Below are 17215 nucleotides of genomic sequence, written 5' to 3'. Positions count from 1 at the left end.
CCTTTGGTTAACAGTCTCAAAAGTCACACACTCTTTCTTCAGTCTGCATACCATTTTTGTTAAAATTTTAATTCATTGCTATAGTAAAAAAAATTGAGAAACTTCACATAATCACCTCGACTTCTGGCTTTTCTTAACAAAACAAAACACACACAAATTGGGGCCTGCGTGGCCTTATGGTCCCAGACTGCTCTGTGTATCAACCAGTGAGCCATTTATTTAGTTGGAAATGCACTCACCATTTTGCCAAAATCCCCACCCTTCTCTACAGTGTCCCTGCTGACCGTGAGTTGTGTCACAGAGACCCTAGTACCATCCTCATCCCAAAGAAGTATTTCTTCAACAGCCAGGAAACCAGGAAGGACAGCCCAGAGAGGCCACACACTTCCAGAAATCAAAGGCATACATACTTCTTTGTGAAAGACGACAACAGTGATGGTGGTGTGCTTGTTTGTGACTTTCCTCCAAAGGGGTAAGACACAAATGACATTCTCCCGGTTTCTCCTCTGTGATGTGCTAGCCCCCCAACCGTTGCCGATTCATTCCCTCCCATTTTTACTCTCCCCGCGTCTCATTTAAGCCCAGAGACTTCCACCAGCACCCCATCTTCACCTGCAAGGCCTTGGGTCCACTCCATGCCCTCCGGCTGTCTCATTAGCGTCGGGACGAAGTAAGGGCCCAGGGTGGTGTGCCTTACATTCTGAGAAAGAGAAGTTACAGGCACAAGGAAAGACAGCTACGTGAGAGCACAGGGGATGGGGTGGGATGTGGAATCCAGAAGGACGACTATCCCCAACGCGAAACTGACGAGGTGCCTCCTCCAGTTTTAACTCACAGGCAAGCCCCAGCATGCGGGACGCGCCGTGCGTCACCAGCCTCTGCGTGTGGACAGGGGCCCTGGGCAGATGAACACGGCCCAGTACGGACATATGCGAGGCCTCCTAGGGGTCTCCTTCTGCCTGAAAGGCCATCTTCCAAGCAGGCTCATTAAAGGAGACCGTGAACGACTTCGGCAAAAGCTGATCCACGGGATGGAACGTTCCAGTCTCACCGGGCAACTTCAGAAAAACCCAAACAAGTGTTCCGGGTGCTGCACTGACACACAGCCCCATGAGGAAATGAAATGCTAACCACAGGCACCTTGAGGGAGACAGACCCCAGAGTTCGGAGGAGCATACCACAAGTGGAGGCCCAGAGAGCCTGAAGGGATGGCCCGAGGCACATGGGGAAACAGCCCTAGGGTGTAAGAAGGAAATCCAAGGAAAATCTCCAAATGCTACAGCACAGGAGCTTCAGCTCAACAGGGTCACTGCTCAGCAAGGTAACAGGAAAACTCCCCGAAAAGGCAGAGCCTGGACCTGGCGTTCCCCTAGAGAGAGCTTCCTCTCTACCCAGCAGAGATCCTTACCCCTCTCCGCCCTCATCCATGAAGGCTCACTTCCTCCATCTAGAAATGCATGCTACAGATACAGTCACAGGAAGCAAAGCACCCCTAAGGTGATTCAAATGAGACACTGAGTGTTGAACCCACATCTGGAAATAACGACCATGTCCACAAATCGAAGACTGGTCTAATAACATACCATAGGCACACACTCGAATATTCTTTCTTCATTTCATTTTTTTACATAATCTCCTGCCCAACGTGGGGCTTGAACTCACAACCTAGATATCAAGGGCCACATGCTCAATCAACTGAGCCAGCCAGGCGCCGCCCCCCCCATAGAGTCGAATATTCCCCAGCCATTAAGAATAAGGAGGCACCTCTATGCAAACAGATCCATGACTATCTGCGAGCTTCTGCATCAGGCAAAAGAGCAGGACACACTGAGCACCATTAAAAGACTGACACACACACCCTCCAAAAACAACATTAGGGGGGCGCCTGGGTGGCTCAGTGGGTTAAAGCCTCTGCCTTCAGCTCAGGTCATGATCTCAGAGTCCTGGGATCAAGCCCCACATCCGGCTCTCTGCTCAGCGGGGAGCCTGCTTCCTCCTCTCTCTCTCTCTGCCTGCCTCTCTGCCTACTTGTGATCTGTCAAATAAATAAATAAAATCTTAAAAAAAAAAAAAACACGTTAGGAATCTAACTTTGCACAAGCCTAGAACATTCCCAGATGAACACAAAACTACTATGGAGTTCTCAACTGGGACCAGTGGCTGCCCGGGGGTAGGGAAACATGCAGGAGAAAGGGGAGGGATCATTTTCACTGTGTACCCTTGTAAACTGTATTTATCATGAGCGTAGATGACTTCATCAAAATAAATTTAAAGTGAGGCATTTAGGAAGTTCAGGAGCATGCAAAAAGGCAGCATGTACAAACCAAAGCCAGGAACAAGCAAATGACGGAAGGCCTGATTCACGAAAAACAATGTCACCGGATGGACAAAGCTGGGACCCACCACCATGGGCTTGGGGAGTGCAGTCTGGGATTTGTTCAGCGTAGAGCTGGAAAACCCAAATAACCCTGCTCAAATGTCAGAGGATGTGTGATTAAGACGGGTGTTTTGGTTGGGCGCCTGGGTGGCTCAGCTGCTTAAGGGTCTAACTCTTGATCTCAGCTCAGGTCTTGAGATCAAGGTCAGAAGTTCAAGCCCCACGCTGGACTCCACACTGGGTAGTGGAGCCTATTAAAAAGAATAAAAAAACAAAAAACAAAAAAACAGAAAGGTGTTTTGGGGGCCCCAAGGAGATGCATCCCAGAAGAAATGGCACCTTGAACAGACAACACTGAAAGCAACTAACTAGGCAACACTTTTGATACTTGTTACATTTTGTTTCATTTGAGGATAGGTATTTTATTCACTTCTTTATTTCAAAGATTTACTTATTTGAGAGAGAGAGGACGTGCGGGGTGGGGGTGGGGGTGACATGGGGCTTGAAGTGGGGCTCGACAAAGGGCTCCATCTCATGACCCAGAGATCATGACCTGATTCGAAGTCAAGGGTCAGATGCCCAACGGACTAAGCCACCCAGGAGCCCCTGAGGGTAGATTTTTAAAGAGGAAAGGACATGAGCAAAAACACATCAGCAGAAAAGTTAAGGGCACATTCAGGACAAAAACAACTCGTATGTTTCCATGTTTGTTAATGGAGCACACTGATTTTGGAAGGGACAGCTTTCTTCGTTGCAAGGACCACCTGGGCATCCTCCTACTCACCGCCAGCAGCGCCCCCAAACACACTGACAACGAAAGGCACCCCCACGTCCTTCCCAAGCACTCACAGAGGGGTGGTACCAGCCTCCTGAAGAATCACTGGGCTAGAACAGGAGAACAAGGCAGATGATCCACACAGCATAGCCAACATTTAACACAGCCTTTGGGAGCCAGCAGCCCCCCCTTGAGCACCTAAGTTACCTGCCAGTAGCTGAGAACCCCCTGGGACGATGGATCCCAGGAAGCAGTCTCCACACTAGCAGCAGTGGCACCGGAATTTGTAAGAAATGCACATTCTCAGGCCCTACACCAGAGCTATAAACCAGAAACTCTATAGAGGAAAGCCTGGCCATCTGTGGTTTAAGGAGCCCTCCAAGGAATTAGGGAGCACACTGGTTTCAGATGCTCTAGAATGTGTGTTAGGGGAAGGCATTCGAAATTCTTTCTCACTCGTGTGGAAAAGGATTCACTACTGGTAAAGCCCACACGCTCTCCTGCCCCAATGCCACCTGAGCGCTTGGCCTGGGGCTAAAGAAACACAAGCTGGGCAAGGAGGCATGGCAGGAGAATAAAGACAGCGAAACAGGAGAAAACGCCAGGCTCCATCTACAAAATGGGAGAAGGGAAAAAGAGACCAGGCTGAACTTCTGTGGAGTCCATGAACATGTTCCAGGGACCCACAAACCACATGCCATGGTTCTGTCCAAGGAGGTAACTTCTGGTAGGCCACGCCTACTCTACCTAAGTGAGTCATCAACACTAAAGGTTAAAACTACACAACCAGACGACCTTAAGGTCCCTTCTGAACTTTGAAATTCATTAATTCCAGCGGAGAGAGGGGAGAAATACACACAGAAGCAATTTGAGCCAGAGACACATTTTGCCCAAGCCCAGCAGGAAACCAAAGGGGAAACTGGAGTCCTGCTCAGCGAGGAGGGCTCTGACCAAAGGCTGCCCGTACAGGAGAGGACCCCAACCTTCTAATCCCAGCAAACCACAAAAACCTCAGTTCTGTTCCTGGCTACAAACACACCGACTCCCTCCAGAGCTAATGAGAGATCGCGGCTGCGTCCAAGGGGCAAGAGTGGAACGGGACCCAAGCAACAGACACATCTGTCAAAGGCAGAGGCTTTCCGCAAGGCTCTGGAGGACAAAAGCGAGAAACACCAACTGGCTTCACAGACCTTTGGAAGTCAGCATTCTGAGTTAGAAACCAGACCACTCCTAGGCCTCCGGTGGTAACAGAATGGTGGGCGTGGGCTTTGCTGTAGCCATGGCAACAAAGCCGCCTGTGTAGGACCTTTTCCAGAAAGCTGAGTCAAGTTTTTTTTCCCTCTTCTTTAATGATTTAATTCTGACGAGGATTTATTGCTAAATGCATCTCCTCTATAAACTTGGAAGGCTGACAACAGCCACCCTGGACTGAATCACCAGGGAAATGGCTCAGCCTAGGTCTGAAAGTCCTTTCTGTGAGGCAGCAGGGCCTGGCGCGATTCCACTATGGGACTGGCCCACCAGCGACCCTCTCTGCCTCCTACTCCCTTCTCCCTCAAAATAAGTCTGGTTCTGAAGGAGTTAACGTGGGCAAGGGAGGACAGCTCCTCCAGGCGAAGGACAGAGCGGTGACTCAGGAGAACAGCTTGGCATGGAGCAGGAAACAGCAGAACTTTCCCCTCCTGTGACATTTCAGTGAAATCTTAATAATATGGGAAGGCCTACTGGGTATTAGGAACCAAGCATTTGATGAGCTCCTTCTCCAACCTGTGTCTCGTGAACTGCCAGAAATAATCCCACTCAGCCCCTCCGAGATGTCCCCTGACCTAAGCGACACTGGAACTTCAAGATAACCCAGGCTTTTAGCTTTCCTGAGCCACAAGTATTAACAGCTGAGGCTTTCTCTTATTACATACAATGTAGGGGGCCTTGTTCAAAATCCCTTTGGTATACTTCCCTCTAAGTCACTTGCCCAAGAGGACACAAGAGGCCAGACAGCTGGGATTTGAACCCAGGTGATGTGACTAGGAGGCTCACACAGGGCCTCACACGGAGAAGATGGCCTCCTCACACAGGTTCTATGTTTCCCAGCACACTCTCATGGGCCTTCTTCCCTCACAACTGCAGGGGGCGGCCTGGGCTTCTTGGCAGGGTGGTTGAATTCCCCAGAACTGCATCCACCTCGCCATGGTGGCACCCCCCCCCCCCGGAGGCCCAGACCACAGAACAGGCTGGGTGGGGGCAGGGGGCCTGAGTGGTCATTTCCTCTCCCACCGCGCCCCTCTCCCTCCACGCCCCCCTTCCACTCTCCATCCAGGCCTGCCAGACTGGGCCACGGCGGCACCCCAACCCCCACCCACATCCGGCACCTGAGTCACCGCCTTTGACATTCTCCAGAGTCTGGGAAATGACACACCATGACAGGGAATTGTCTCCTCGGGAGAGGGAAAGGGCCCCCGCTGAACTGCCAGGCGCTTCCCCAGGAGGATCAGCCCTCTGGCGTGTCTCTGTGGGCGTTAAATGTCCTTCATGATGTGGACGGAGAGCCTGCGGGGCCTGAATGAAGAGAAAGCCACTCAACAAACGGGCCTCGTGGGCCACAAAGGAAACGGACAGTCTCACACAACACGGGGCAGCTGGTCACCCCACCCGGAAGTTGGACCCCACGTTCAGAGGAACCGGGTCCCAAGCAGTGCAGCTCAAGGAAGCTACTTAACCTCTCTGTGCCTCTGTCCTTTGGCAGAATGGAGATCAGGGCACCTTAAGGAATTACAAAAGGATTAAATGAGTCTAGTCCCGGGAGGCTCTCAGCATAACGCCCGCAAAGAGTAGCATTCCAGAAAGGATCCATGTTTTTTTCAAACCAACAATCATCCCTCCTCCTCCTCCTCCTCCTCCTCTTCAGCTCCTTCCCCACCCCTCCCATTGCAAAACCAGGCCTAGTCTCCTCAGAAGCGCCTGTGAAGGTCAGAGTTCTGGAAACGTGGAGACAGGACCGAGCCCAGGACATGGCTTCTCCATTTCCATCAGACTGTGAGCAGTCGGGCTTGGCCTCCCGGAGCTGCGAAGGCACGGTCGGGCAGCAGAGGCCTGCGCCGGCTCGGGCTCCCGAGGGCGAGCGCAGACAGCACTCCCGGTCCCTGCCAGCCCTCTGCAGAGCCCACTGCCGAGCCCACTGCCAACAAGACCACTTGCCGCTCTCCCAGAAATGGCAAAGCGCAGCTCAGCTTATCATGTCAGCGTGGTGCCCAAGGACAGAGAGCAGGTCTCTGATCCCCGGGAACTGGAGAGCCTTCTCCAGCCAGTAAGTAGATCATCATGAAACCAGAGCCTGGAATTTCCCTCGGGCCCAGAGCAGAAATGAGAAACGGGGAGCGAAGTTACGGGGACGAGAAGGGGGCAGCGTTTTTCTTCCAGCAGATAATTCCCAAGCCACGAGGAACCCAGGAACGAAAACGAGTAATCCGTTCACTCGCGGAATGTCTAGAACCGCACCCCCTGGAGACAGGCTACAGCCTGCCCGAGGGGCCTACACAGCCTCCTCCGGGACAGTTGGGCTTCTCCAAGGCCTCCCTGCCTGGGAATGTGAACTTCTCACCCGGACCAGGAAAAGAAGGGCTGGATGGAAAGGAGGCCATGGAACAAAAGGGTCATTCTCAACATGGGGGGAAATGTCACTGTCGCAGGGATCCCGAGGACCTCGGAGGCAAAGCGAGCGAGGGGCAGGGAACCCTGGGAAGGGGCACTTACCTGCCATTGAGAAAGCTCTGCTGCTCAGAGGCCCTCCCCTCTCTTTGAAAGAGAACTGAGGCTCTCCCACGGCAGACATTCCTGCTTCCGGATCCTCAGCAGCCTCTCCCAGGGGGAGGAGGAAGAAGCAAAGAGGACAGGCTAAGAGTCACCACTTACCAGGCCAGCCCCTGTCTTGTACGCACTAGGTGGCCCAGCGCGAGAAGGTCACCCTCACCTCTCTGCAGTGAGGCAGTCAGAGGCAGGGGACGCGCCTTCATGTCCCCAGGCTCTCGGCTCTAATTTATCACCCTCGACAGCCAGCAGCTCGGCTAAGCCCAGAGTCCTCCCGCACTCACCCAGGAGCCATTTACTGCACCGGGTGGGAACAAATGCCGCAAATCGCCATTGTCCCACTGGCTGGAGTGGCAAGTCCAGAAGGGAGTGTGGTGGTTCACAATGGGAAGGTGTTTTGAGTTTTTTCTTTTCCTTAATAATTATCAAATTAACTTTACTTCTCACAGGCCTCTCCTAGGGGCCAAGAAAGCCATCCCCCCACTACCCGGTGTCCCAGTGTTTCTCCCTCTCCCGGTCCCCTCCCCGAAAATCAGGCAGACATGGTGGGGGAAGCACATTCACATGTAAAAGGAAAGCCTCCAAACTCGGCCGGCAGGGCTGAAATTGCCAGCCAGCCCGGGAAGAGAGGCTGATTTACAAGTGAATTCACTGTGTTGCCCTCAACAACTACAGGCAATTCCAATCACCCAGCCCCTTCTCCCCCTCCGGGAGGACGAGGCCTTCTGGAAAACCGACAACATCTCAACAGCAATTTCCTGGTTCAAGAATGCCAAGCTCTTTCACACTGGACAAAGCGGGGGTGGGGGGGGGGGCAGGGCCCAACCTCAGGCCAGAAAACACTGCACCCCACCCACCCCCGCAGCAGGCCCAGGCCCAAAAGGCTGCATGCGTCCAACGTGTGTACATGTTTGAGGCCCTTAACTCTGCCAAGTCACCACAAAGAAAAGTGTGGAGTAACCGGCTGCCTTTGGCCTTTGCTAAAGGCAAAGCTGGTCGCGCAGGGAGGGCTCCTCTGGTGACGCAGACCGTCTGCATTATTTACCCGGGCTGAGCCTGGTCCCCACCCCCCACCCCCAGCCAGCTCAGCTTCTAAAAAGCTCAGGTGATGGTGGGTGGCTTTCAGATGGCGGCAGGGAACCGCGGCCATCGGAGAGCCAGCTCAGAAATAAAAAGGCAACTCTTGTCTGTGGCAGCTGACGTGGGAAAGTGGGCTGAGGGGAGAGAAGGGAAGTGAGGAGGCTCAGATGAAAAAAAGGGGGGCCGCTGGTAACCAGGCGGCAAACAGCGCTAGCCTCGTGGAAAGGCACCTCAGGCAAAACAGGGGAAAGTGCTAAGACCCCGGGGGAAGAGGGGACAGTTAGCTCATGGCGATCCTTTGACTCAGCAAGGATTTCAGACTGAAATGCAAAAAATTGTCATGCAGCCGTGAAATGGAACGAAGAAGAAATCTCGGCTTTCTGTACTGGCATGGAACAAACTCTAAGTGAAAAAAGGCCAGAAATAGACCCGAGTGAAAGAAACTGGGGCTGTGTATGTGTAGGCTCTGGGTTTGCAAAGGCCTGGAGGAACGCACCCAGAAATCAGGAGACGCTAGACTCGTCTTTTGGTTCTTTCTGACCATGTTCACGTGTTGGACCATGTAAAATATTTTTAAGTGGCGATGAGAGCATGGAGCTCACCCCATGCCAAGGGCCACCTCTGCATTCCCAGGCACCCAGCACATGGAAGCAGCTCAGGACATGCCCCCCGCATTCGCCAGGAGATGCCTGGAGGAGGCCTGGGTGTTCAGAACAGCAGAGAGCAGTGGTTCTCACCAGGTCTCCCCAGGAGACAGTTGGCAACGTCCGGAAACATTTCTGGTTGCCACAACGATAAAAAGAAAGGAGTCGCTCCTAGCCTCTAGTGGGTGGGAGGCAGGGATGCCGCTGACCACCCTACCCGGCACAGGACGGCCGCCCCACGACAGAGAATGATCAGCCCCAGAATGTCAATAAGAGCCGGCGTTGAGAGATCCTGATGTCAAGAAGCTTCCGCTAAGCTGTGAGTGGCGAGGCAGGTCTGACCTTGTGTAAATGCGCCACCCAAAGAGGCATCTCTACCCATTAAGAGGGAACGTAATGCTAGTATTTTACCAGACTGCACATTTTAAACAGAAGAAAACAACGGAATCAGGGAGTCAAAAAATCAAAGTCACTGAGCAACTCCCAGACATCTAGCCTAACCAGGGAACTGTAGGGAGAAGGTACCCGCCCTGGAGGGAGGGCAGAAAAAATTATAATAATAATATAATATATAATATATAATAATAATAATAATAATAGCTGACAGTTGGAGACACCATCAGTGTTATTTACTCACGGTCTTCTACCAGAGGGTAGGTACTGAGTACTCCCATTTTATTGACGAAGAAACTGAGGCCCGGAGGAAAACGGGCCCGTGATGAAGTGGCCGGCCAATAGCAAACAGATGGAAAATATATTCCACACAGTATGTGAGACGGATCGATTACACACAGACAAAAAGCTGAGCAGGAGAAATACGAGGTCTGTGAATGACACGAGTCAGAAGAAAGGGTGTAGCCAGCCAGAAAAATATTTCTGTTTTCTTCTCAAACAAAACTCGGTGATTCACACCTACTATTTCTTGAGACGTGATCTGGTGAATCCTCTCGAGGGGTGGGGTTTCTGCACGCATCTGTTAGAGGCGGCTCAGACAAGCACACGTATGCGCTCAAGGCCACGACCATCGAGGAAGCACGCGGGCGACTCACGGCAGCTGGCTCCCACCCCAGGGCCCTTCACTGCACCGGTCAACAGGCCTCCCTACGGTTTTCAGTGCTACCTTGCAATTCTCTATCACCGAGAGCGTGCTTGCCGTGGGCCAACGACAGCCCAGCACTATTTATTGTTCCGTGTGTGGGCCCTGCAGCCACACCACTAGGTCTGATTCCAAGCACCGCCACCTGCCAGCTGTGAATCCTCTGGCAAGTTCCTTGGTCTCTTTGTGCCTACGCTAATTCAGCGACAACCAGCAGAATCTTTCTAAAAAGGGTTATTAGATTTCGAGGGTTATTAGAATTCAAGGAGACAGCACATGTCCCACGAACAGCATCTCACGTTATTGTGAGAGCTCAAACCGACCGGTTTCCCCAACTCTTTCCATGCATTCCCTGCTGATTTGCACCAGACTAGCTCTTCACTGACTGTTTCTGAAAAGGTTCACTGAAGGGCGCCTCCGTGGCTCAGTCCACGGAGCGGCTGGCTGCCTTTGGCGAGTCATGATCCCGGGGTCCTGGGATCGAGCCACATGGCAGGGAGTCGGCTTCTCCCTCTCCCTCTGCCCTTCCCCCAGCTGGTGCACACACTCTCTCTCTCTCTCTCTCTCTCAAATAAATATATAAACAAAATCTTTAAAAAAAAAAAAAAAAAACAGTTCACCGAAGAGAGACAAATTTCGCATCAAGTCCTCTGGCTGGCACAGATTCAACCAAGCCAGGCTCAGGATCTCCTCCCCGATAAAAACCCCATCCAGGTGGCCCTCAGTACCACATCCCTCCCTTCCCCACAGAACTTCTTCCCTCTGATTCCTCAAGTGAGGCTCTCAAAGGCCGGAAGAGGGCTCGCTTCAGATGGCTAGCAGGCTAGCTGTCCGCAGAAGGTATTATGGGGTCCAGCCTTGCAGGGTTCACGTGGTCCCAGGCACAGAGCAAGTGTCTGCAAAGGGGTGTTCCTCCCCTGCCCATCTTCTGCCCGTTCCTGGTCAGTCCCACCTGCACTGCTGCCTCCTTGGTCTGAGCACCAAAGAGCCAGGAAATTGATTCACCTGCCCTCAATTGCAGGCTTCTTCCAACCTGAATAAGATGGGCAGCCCCTGCTTTAAAAGCCATGTGAGGGACTTACTGCACACACCTAACATTTATCCAGACCTACAGGCCCTCACGCAGCTGCTCACCTGCTCTCCTCCATCCACTGAACCCTAACCACAGTGGCCTCTCACAAGACAAACTCCTGTGCACTTGCTGACATTTCCATCTAGAATGTTCTATGCTCAACCTTCCCATACCTGGCGACTTCAGCTTTTGGCTCAAACCTCAGTCTGCAACCTTCAGCCCTCTTACCATCCTGGAGAGAGAGGAAGTGAGAGAGAGAGAGAGAGAGTGAGTGTGTGTGTGTGTGTGTGTGTTCTTGCTGTCTTCACAACAGTGATCTCTCACTGAAAATTATTTTCTTCTTTTCCTGATTCACTTATTTTTCTGTGTCTCCTCCAGAAGGTGACCTTGATCTCGGTTTTTCTGTCTCTCTTTGCAGTGGCCCAGCGCGTGGCACAGGGCCTGGCTTTGGGGCCTGGCTCGGAGGTGTCCCCAAGGGCACACATCTGACCAGGTAAATGAGCAACAGGAGAGAGTTAGCAAAGGTCTGAGGTGTGCCAGCAGCCGTGACTCACAGGAAACTCCCGTTCTCTGTCCCCCGTCTAAGAATTTTCTAAGAATTTCTCCCAGCAATCCAAGAAGGCAGGAGCGGTATGAAGTCAAAGGGGAAGAGGTCATCAGAAAGGACCCGGCCATTTCAGGGTCCAAAACATAGAAACCAGAGCCCCGGAGAGTGAATTCCCATCTCAACAGGTACTCCGCATTCTGTTTCTTGCCTAAAGAGCCCATTTCCCCCAAAAGGAGGGGATTAAGGATTTAAATACCGGGCGGGATGGGGCTGCCCAGCTACACACAATTACTGACAGACCATAGGGGGAACTCAGGAGGTTTTTCACAAGCCTCCTATTTCTCAGCTCCGCATTCTTCCTGCGGAGAGCTATTGTCTCTGAGTCATCTAGAGTTAAAGAGGGGGAATGACTTTCTCCAGGGAAAACATGCTCCCTACTGAGAGACCCCCCACCGTGATGACCATTTAACCAATTTTTTTTAGTCCCGATTCTTGCCCTTTTTCGCAGCAGATCCTTAGAAAGCCGGAGGATCTCTTTTCAACCCCTCCCTTAATCCTGGCCCGGATGTAGATTCTGTCCCTGCAAGGGAATGCCAGGACCCAGAGGGGGCGTGAGCACCTCTCCAAGTGTGGGCAGGGCAGGTTCACCTTCCCTCCATCCCGCTCTCGGGTTTGAGTTCAGAGAACCTAAATCTGTCCCCACACCACCAAGCTTGACTGGTGTCTAGATTTTAAACACACGTGTGTTCAATTCCCAGCAACGAGTGTGTCTGGTCCCAACTCAAGACCTCGCAACCTGTTTTCAGCCTGCTGTGTCCGGTTAGGTTGGTTCTTGGAGGTGGTTGAAGAGATGGAGGACAAAACCAGGTCAGTCTCATTAGGAACGGGACCTAGTGACAGCTGATATCATGATCCGGGGACCTCAATGCGATGCAGTCCGTCTACAGCCACTGCCCGGGCTGCTGGTAGCCCAATGAGGGACTGCTGGCGGAATTCAGTCCACTCACAGCTGGGAGACACATTTAAAATTTCAGTCACCGACATTTTAAAATTGGGGGACACGGCATCTAGAATAAATCCAGATTACTAACTTCTCTTAAAAACAAAAAACAACGGAACAGAAGACCTGGCCACACAGGGACGGTCCCCTTCTCCACACAAAACATCCCTCCCGGGCTGCCCACCCCCTTAGGACGGAACACGATATTCCCCATTTGCCAAGGCCTCCATTATTCTTTAACTGTCAGGATAATTAAATCTCACCTTGAAAATCTCTTAAAGGCAGAGTAAAGCAGAGAAGGACAAGGCAAATGCAGGGAGAAGAGTTAAAGGATGCTTTGCTAGGACAGCGAAGTTCCAGACAATTCAACCCCATTGTGGTACCGCAGGGGAGGAGAACTCACCACCCCAAAATACAGCTCTTTGGCACAAGGATTAATTCAGATGGGTTACTTGAAAGAACCTGCAAACCGGCAGCAGCTCTGAAAACACCAAGTAAAAAATCACCCTTTTGCAAGAGATGTTTTAACATGCATCAGAAAAATCTCCATTTGTAAGAGTATCTTCCCAACGGTACCAGGAAAAGGGGAATGACTAAATCTCTCAAAACTCTTATCAATGGAGAAGACAACGACTTAAATCTGCATAACAACCTGACCCTTGTTCCCTGTACGTCTCCTGGGGACCTCCCCTAACGGACTCCCCACCCCCAACACCTTCTGTCCTTTTGCTAAAGACCATGTCTGTTTCAGGTAATGGCTTTGGCCATAGCAGGGAGCTACCCTCTTTCTGGGCCTGTCATATGAACAAGCATTAATAAACTTGTGTTTGTTTTCATCCTGTTAATCTGTCTTACATCAGTTATTAGACCAGCCAATGACTCTAGAAGAAGTGAGAACTTTTTCGCCCCTATAGTAGAAGTTAGTTTATATTTTTATAAGAGGGTAGAAAGGATAATTGAAAACACATCAAACTGTTAACACCAGTTACCTTGCTTGAGAAGATTTTTAGCTTATTCTTTGTGTATACTTTGCCTAGTTACAAATCAGATGAGGAACCATTTGGAAAGACGGTTTCTCTCTCTCTCTCTCTCTCTCTCTCTCTCTGCTGCTGCTGCTTCTCTGCTAGGCCCCATTTACTCCTGTTCTACATTTCACCTTGCATCTGAGTCAACCAAAGAAATGATGTCCCCGTCTCAAGGGGGAAGCAAGAGAGTGAATCATTCTCAGAGTTGAGTTTCGTCCTAGGCCCCCAAACACCTGAAAATATCTAAGAAGAACCGAATCCCGAGCTGGAGGACATGAGTTTCGAACAAACCACCGGCATCAACACCCCTGCCTTGGATGGTTTAAGGAGTAACATCTACTGTTCACCCGGATGGGACCCTACCCTGGATTCCTGAAGGAGCATCTACCCCGGACCCTTGTCCAGTGTAAACCCCCAACCCCAAGCAGCAGGCAGACCCACCTCTCCTCTTTTTGGAGTCTCCCAGACACCCTGTCTGCTCTACTCTTTCTCTCACACTATTCAGTAAACTCGGCTCTCTTCCTCCTGTCTGTATTTGATTCCTATTCTTCCAGAGGCCAAGGATCTTCTTGGTGCGTCTTGTGGGACCCACTTTGGGTCCTTAGAATGGCCTGCCTATATCTCAAAGAGATGCACTGCCTTTCTCATTTGAAAAGGAAACCCAATGATCCATTTTCTTCCCTTTATGAGTTAATATTTCTTGGAAGATTTTTCTCTTTTTACCCAAAAAACACTGAGCAGCTACTACAAATCACTAGCGCCGCAGTGTTCCCAGACAGAAAGACCTGGTACAGACCTAGTGCCAAGCGAAGAGACACATAGGTAAATGAATTCGACAACAGAGGATTTATTTTGGGAGGTCGGGGAGACGGCGCCCCAGCACACCCTGGGCTATTTGCCTCCAACTAGCATGTCGAGATGCCAAAGGGCCTGGCAAAAAGTTGGTTCAATGGGGCCTGGACAAGAAATGCCAACTTGAGAACACAGGGAGATAGCCGTGCTCTCTCTTGGCAGAAGTTCTGGAAAAAACAAGAGGCCCAAGAAAGTCTGATCAAGCAAAACTTCATCCCTGATGTCATAATTATCTATTCAGCGTACTCTATGCTGCGCCAATCCCTGACTAGGTTATTTTCACCCGCAGCACCCAGCACAGCACCCAGCACAGCACCCACCAAAGGTATTCAAGTTCCAAAGCAGTGCTGTCCCAACAGTGCTTCCTACAATGACAGCAACGTTCTACACCCACACCTGCCCAATGAGGCTGCCTCAGCTCCACGCGTTGACTGGGCATCTGAAATGCGGCTGGTACTACTCTAATTTTTTTAAATTTTAATTAATGTAAATGTAAACAGCCCCACAGAGCAGACAGCATAGCAGTAAGCAGCTCTGTATTAAGCAGTCAAGAGAGCCAGCCAGACAAGCAAGCAGACAGGACCTCCTGAATCCTCCAACCCCATTCCCTCCTTGAGGGATTTGCCAGGTGTCTTCAAGGCATCATGATCTGATGCCTAGACATAGGTTGATGGACTTGCATTTGATTTCCTCCTCAGCCTAGACTGAAAATTCTCAAGCCTGTAGTATGTGTAAGAATGCCTGATCAGAGCTGATTACTGTACCTTCTTGGGCAATTTAAGGGACTTTCCAGGGTGATTTTGATTTGGAAGCCAAAGGACTCCATGGAAGGTGTAAATGATGGCTTAGAAGGAGGGGGGAAGAGCGTGGGTCCCCAAGCATGTGGAGAAGGTGAGGGCAAGGCAGTCACCTAGGAGAGCAAACTAGAAGGACCTGCAAAGGTGTGCCTCAGTGAGGAGCAGGAGAGAACCTGACCTATCCCAGGGTCCACACTTGGCATGGAAGGCTGTAGAGGGCCATGGGCATAGCAGGTCTGCAGGGATGCTGACCCAAGCCTAGAAAGGATAGGGAGTACGGCCTTGAATCTCTCTCTGCTCAAGACTGTAGTCTTTAGAAGTCCTTGGAAATTTCAAGCAGGAGCAGGACAATCGGAATTGTGTTTTAGAAAGGGCCCTACCAGTGTGTTATTACTACTTCGGGAAGGAAAGAAATCAGAGGGAAGGGGGCCATTTCAAAGAGTGCTACGTCCCTGGGGGGAAAGAAAGACAGGCCACCAATCGTTTCAGAGAGAGCAGACATCTGAGCTTGGGTAATTATTTCCAGGCACGGATTATGCTGGAAACAAAGCCACCCTCTCTAGCTGAAAGGCTGTTTTTACTTCGTTCTCCAGGATAAAAGTTCTATGCATCTGATAGACAAAGTCAAGCCATTCACTCATTCGTTCAAAATAAATATTTATTGCACACCAACCAGAATGGGCACAGTGGTAATAAAAGACCCACTGGCCATAAAGGGATCAAGAAAAACAAAAGGCAGGACCCGCCCTCATTTGGAGCCTTCCACTCAGGGGGGCTGGGAGGTTTGGAGAGAAGAGAGGGGAGATCTCCCAGGTAGGAACAAAGACTCTACGGTTAGAGATGCCACTCTCTCCGAAATCTCAAAGATCGTTGTGGCCCAAGTAAGAGAGAAAAGGGGAACACAGCGAAAGCTGAAACGGAGGGCAGAGGCCAACACGTGGGGCTTTTAGGATTTTGATCTTCAGCCTCAAACTAAGGAGAGAGCACTTAAGGGCTTCAAATAGGAGATGCTCCTTTCAAAAAGATTGGGAGGTGGACGGCACAGAGACCTAAGGACCAATTAAGAAATCACTGCCGTCCAAGAGGGATAACCTACAGAATGATATTTAGGACCTAACACTGTAGGAAAATGACACAAAAAAGGCAAAAGACAGAAGAATTAAGAGTTAAGTCCCTTATCTCTGAGCTAGAGAACTTATCTCGACCTTATCCATCACCGCCTAGCAGGTGTTTTGTTGAGGGTGGGAGGGGTGGGCGGGAGGAGAGCAGGTTGGCAGGTGAAATCAATTAGGGACACATCAAGTTCAAGACACCCAGGAACGACAGACAGGTAGGGAGGTCAGGTAGACGGCTGGCCCTCTCTGCCTCATGACTCAGGAAAAAAATCTAGGCTGGAAATAAAAAATGTGTGAGTCACAAAGCTATGAAGGTGGGCGAGATCACTCAGGGAGAGAACATGCTGGGAGAGGGGAGGCCAGGGCCAACCTTTCTACAACGCCAACATCTAACGGCTGACGAGCAGAGAGGGGGGCAGGAAAAGGGGAGGAAAAGCAGGACTGAGGTGGCAAAAGAAGAGCCAAGGAAGAGATGGTTTCCAGGAGAAGGATGAAGGGCAACGTCCAATGCGTCTGTCAGATCGAGGTGGAAAAGCATGGAAAGCTCCACCGGAAAAAGCAACAAGCACGGAGTCTCCAAGAACCTCTGTCCACAGGAAGCTCACGGAGAATGCTAACTCGCGCACATGGAGGGACCACGCAGAAGGCACAACGGAGCTAGCAGGACCAACTGGGAGGTGAGGAACCCAAGAGACAGGAATACAGACACTTCTCGTAAGAAATCTGGCTTTAAAGAGGCCAGACACAGGGAGAGTGGCGAGTAGAATCATGCAGCGTCAACAAGAGGGTAGATGGGAGACAGTTCCGTGTGCTCCAAAGTCTAAACATTCATCAAAACGTTCAACAGACTTGCCCTAGGACCCCCAGAACCCCACTCCTCCTACCTACATTTATAACCAAGAGAAACAAAAACATCTATCCCCACAGAAACGCGTACAAAATTTTCACATCGACGTTTTACTCAGAGTTGCCAAAAAGTGGGAACAAGTCGAATTTCTATGAACGGATGGATGAGTGGAAACACAAAACAT

The 17215-nt window shown here is 50.9% G+C and overlaps 1 protein-coding gene across 13 annotated transcripts in view; it reads right to left on the bottom strand.

The window, feature by feature from the left end:
- Positions 1-17215, bottom strand: part of ZMYND8 (zinc finger MYND-type containing 8) — a 139054-nt gene that overhangs the window by 85263 nt on the left and 36576 nt on the right. The window contains exons 1-3 of one of the 13 annotated variants that reach the window (XM_044262890.1): positions 6903-7128; positions 5569-5708; positions 613-700 (exon numbers count right to left, since the gene is read on the bottom strand). The exons of 9 other annotated variants lie outside the window; for them this stretch is intronic. In XM_044262890.1, the coding sequence (XP_044118825.1) occupies positions 613-700; positions 5569-5571 (91 nt within the window). In that variant the 5' untranslated portion in view covers positions 5572-5708; positions 6903-7128. Of the gene's footprint in view, positions 1-612; positions 701-5568; positions 5709-6902; positions 7129-9317; positions 9552-17215 lie in introns of those variants that run through there. 3 more of the 13 variants (XM_044262894.1, XM_044262893.1, XM_044262900.1) reach the window with 3 other exon arrangements.

This window comes from Neovison vison, chromosome 8 (assembly GCF_020171115.1).
Source record: "Neovison vison isolate M4711 chromosome 8, ASM_NN_V1, whole genome shotgun sequence".
Taxonomy (NCBI): Eukaryota; Metazoa; Chordata; class Mammalia; order Carnivora; family Mustelidae; genus Neogale; species Neogale vison.
This window is presented reverse-complemented; position numbering and strand designations above follow the sequence as displayed.